General features: G+C 61.6%; 1 protein-coding gene across 1 annotated transcript; it reads left to right on the top strand.

Annotated features, from left to right (window-relative positions):
- Positions 1–13: 13 nt before the first annotated feature.
- Positions 14–1,997, top strand: LOC105854732 (SH3 domain-binding protein 1-like; the record flags this gene model as incomplete). Its single annotated transcript, XM_012735127.1, has 3 exons — positions 14–45; positions 625–719; positions 1,284–1,997. Coding segments are annotated over 3 exons (504 nt in total), but the record flags the coding sequence as incomplete, so codon positions are not given.
- Positions 1,998–3,739: the final 1,742 nt, after the last annotated feature.

Below are 3,739 nucleotides of genomic sequence, written 5' to 3'. Positions count from 1 at the left end.
CCCGGACCCCTCCCCTGGCCCCACTGCAGCGGCTGCCAAGGAAAGGTGAGCACTGACCACAGGCCGGCCCCCGGCCTGGCCCGTGATGCCGCGCCTCTCGGGCCCTGGCGGAGTCTGGGTTCCCACCCCAAATGCCAGCTTCCGCGGTGGGCGGTGAGTGGGGCGGAGACTGGGCGACGTTCCTCTCCGCTGTGGAGTGTCCCCTTGTTGTCCAGCTACTTACTAAGCACCTACGGTGTGCTGGGCACGTAGGGGACTAGGAAAGTGAGCGGTTTGGAATCCGCTAATGCCACTCATTGACCTGTTACCTCTAGAGGGCTGTGGCAGGGCACAGCCTCCAGCCCTAACGGGTGTTTTCAGGCAATGCAGGTTGCCAGGGCCCAGGAGGGGCCCCGCGGGGAGCTGCTTTGGTCTGGGGGTCAGGAAGTAGCCGGCTGAGCAGAGACCTAGAGGGAGTCAGGAGTGAGCCTTGTCCGCCCCCCACCCCCGCCGCTCACTGTTCTCTGGTTCCAGGGACCAGAGTGGGCCTGTAATTGCAAAGAATAGAGCTGAGCCCCCCCAGAATTCCAGGAGTGTTCCGGGAACTGGCCAAACCTGACCCCGGCCCTCCCCTCCCCTCAGCAGGACAGAATTCGAGGTGCCCCCCAGGCCTGCATCCCCCAAGGTCAATAGGAGCCCCCAGGAAGCCGCCATTCCTGCGGAGGACACGGCTCGGAAGAGTGAGTTGGCCAAGGGAGGGCGAAGGGGTCGGCGGGGGGCGGCGGGGGTGGCCCAAGCAGGCCCGCTGGGGCTTGGGGGCCGGGAGCAGTGACTCATTGCCCAGGCTGCTGCCTGACACGTCAGCCGGGACCCTGGGCCCAGACATCAGTGTCTGAGCTCACACGGCGCCCGAAGGGGACCCCCCCCCCCCGGGCTGCCTCACACGACCCGGACTGGGAGTGGGATTTAGGAGCTGGCCAGGGTCATCCTGGTGGACTTCCCAGAGGAGGTGACCCGCACTGTGCCCTCCAGCCACGTGTAAGGTGGCCACGCCCCTCCTGCGGGGACAGACAAAACCCAGCGAAATAAAAGCGTCAAGATCAGTCCCCAGGGCATCTCGTCCCAGGAGTACAGTGACTGGACAAGGGCAGGGGAGGGTCGTCTCTCCCGGGCTGCAGGGACTTGAAGAGGCGGGGCGAGGGAGAGGCTCCAGGGACGCGTCCCAGCAGGAGGTCTGGGGTGGCGGGGGCGTGGCTGTACCACAGGCCCCGTGGACCCCTAACTGGCCTCCTCTTCCTCGACAGCCAAACGCCCAGCGCCAGCCCGGCCCACCATGCTGCCCCCGCAAGTGTCCGGAAGCCGCTCTTCCCCTCCAGCCCAATCCCCACCCCCTGGCTCTGGGAGTCCCGGGACCCCCCGGGCTTTGCCCCGTCGTCTGGTTGGCAGCAACCTCCGGGCCCCCACAGTGCCGCCCCCACTGCCCCCCCAGCCTGCCCGGCGCCAGAGCCGCCCATCCCAGGCCTCCCCAGGCCCGGCCTCCCCCAGCCCCGTGTTTCTGAGCGCAGCTGAAGGGGCCCTGGGGGAGGCTTCGGAGGAGGGAGGGGGACCTGAGGCTGTGGGGGGCAGGGACCCCGCTGCCCCTCACCCCCAGCCCAGGCACCTTGCCTCAGAGACCAACTGAGCCGGCAGCCCCTCCCTGACACCCCGCGGTGTCCCCAGGACACAGCTGTCTTGGTAGCCTGCTTCCCTCACAAAGGACAGGGCCTCCAGCCTTTGCTGCCAAGTGTCCGCTGGGCCGGCCCCGGGGCCAGGAGGACGCGGGATAGTCCTCCCCTTCCAACCCTTTTCCCCTGCCACCCTGGGCTTCGACACCCCAGCCCTGCCACGGCGCCCCCGCTCTCTGCAGGGCCCCAGGGAGCCGCTGGAAGGAGGAGGGCTTGCCTTCGCCTACAGGACTTCTATTTTTCTCTTGCCAACATATTTTTTGTAAGGCTGGTAAATAAATTATTTTGGACAAAACTGGAATAGTGCCCAAGTGATAGTTTTATTTTCTGCCCTCAAAGTAAAGAAGCCGTGCAGGAGGGAAAATTACCTGCTCTTTGCCTCCTCTCATCTCCCTTGCCTGAAATACCTGCCAACATTTTTAGAGCTTGCTCTGCTGCACAGTGTGCTTCTCTAGGCGCGATTTCCACTGGAGCGAACAAACCGCTGAGTCCAGAAAGTGACCTGCCAAGCTCCACCACCAATGAGTTGTGGACCTGGATTCAGGGCCTGACCTAGCCCTCACTTCCCGGGCTATTGGCTTCCCATCTGGGAAATGTTGTTAACGATGTCCACCGTCACTCTGGAGGTGCACAGAGGTCTTGGGACAACTCCGTGAAGCCCCACGTCCAGCCTTGTGCACACAAGCGCCCCGTAAGCCATGGCTGCTGCTGCTGCAGACTCCCCCCAACTGGTGCTGCTGGGTTTGTCCACAACACCTTCCCTGAGACCACTGTGGGCCAGGGCCCCAGTGCAGCCCTGCAGCCAAAGAGCTGGAGGAACAACCAGACACTTAGAGAACTGGCGCTTCGAATCAAGCATCATGGTCCTGGGCCCCTGTTGGCCCAGTTAGGACAAATCGCCCAGCCCAGACTGACATGTGTAGGGAAGGTCAAGGAAGGCTTCTTGGAAGAGGTTGTTGTACAAGGGAAGTCCTTCAGCTGGCCAGGTGGAAAAGCCTGGGAAGAAGGAAGAACATTCCTAACTGGGACTGCAGTGGCAGTCTGAGTTAGCGTGCTGCCCCTACACTCTGGCCTCACAGGAGAATCCAGAGTAGTTAAAACAATAACAGCAACAAAACCAACTAAATCAGGACCTCCAGGGTCTGCCAAAGCACTGGGGTTTTTAAAGCAACCATCAAAAGTCATCGAATTGTGCCCTTAAGATCTTTGCATCTTGGGTCTCCTGGTGGCACACGGGTTAAGTCTCAGCGCTATCGCTGTGGCCTGAGTTCGATCCCGGCCAGGGAGTGGCCCACATGACATAGCAGGCCTCTCCTGTCTCCCAGTTGCTCCCCTGAGCAGTGGATTTCGGTGGATCCGCCTGTTCTGCTCCCGACTCTGTCTCTGGTGAATCCTCGCACACCCGCCCCCCTGCACCTCTGGCCTGCACCCCAGAGGTGTTCTATGTATAAATAAATAAATAATAAATCTGTAAAAAAAAAAAAATCTTCGCGTCTTGCTCTAAGTTGTATGGTAACAAAAATAAACAATTTCCCAGGAGACTCCCACAGCACCGCCAGCCTGGAAACCACTGGCCTAGGCCAAAGATCCCTGGGATCGCCCAAGAAAAAAGCATTGTGCCTCTGACCTGTCACTCCCACACGCTCTGCAGGACTTCGCTCACCCCGGGTGCAGAGGGCAGGGAGATGTGACCCAAGACCGCAGCTCCTTTAGCATAGTTTTCCTCTTAGCAACCAGCTCTCCTACGCTTCTGATTGGGTGGGAGCGCGGGCCGGCTATTCGCGCCACGCTTTCCTTTCCTAACTCCTTATTGGTCAATATGAGCATCAGTCTCCCAGCGGAGCGGGACGAAGGACCAGGCCGGGTTTTCATTGGTCCCCTGCTCAGGGGCGGCCCCGATTCCGTCCTCTGCAAGCTCGTCGAGCCGGCGGCCTCACGCCTCTCGCAGACGCTCGCCTCCATTGGCCACGGGCCAGGTCGTGACCCCGCCCCCAGGCCCTTCCGGCGCTCCGATTGGCGGCGGCGGGGGACGGGCT

The sequence above is a fragment of the Condylura cristata genome, unplaced genomic scaffold, assembly GCF_000260355.1.
Source record: "Condylura cristata isolate star-nosed mole 26May11 unplaced genomic scaffold, ConCri1.0 scaffold00004, whole genome shotgun sequence".
Lineage (NCBI taxonomy): Eukaryota > Metazoa > Chordata > Mammalia > Eulipotyphla > Talpidae > Condylura > Condylura cristata.
Note: the sequence above shows the minus strand (reverse complement) of the source record. Positions and strands in the feature narration are given on the sequence as shown.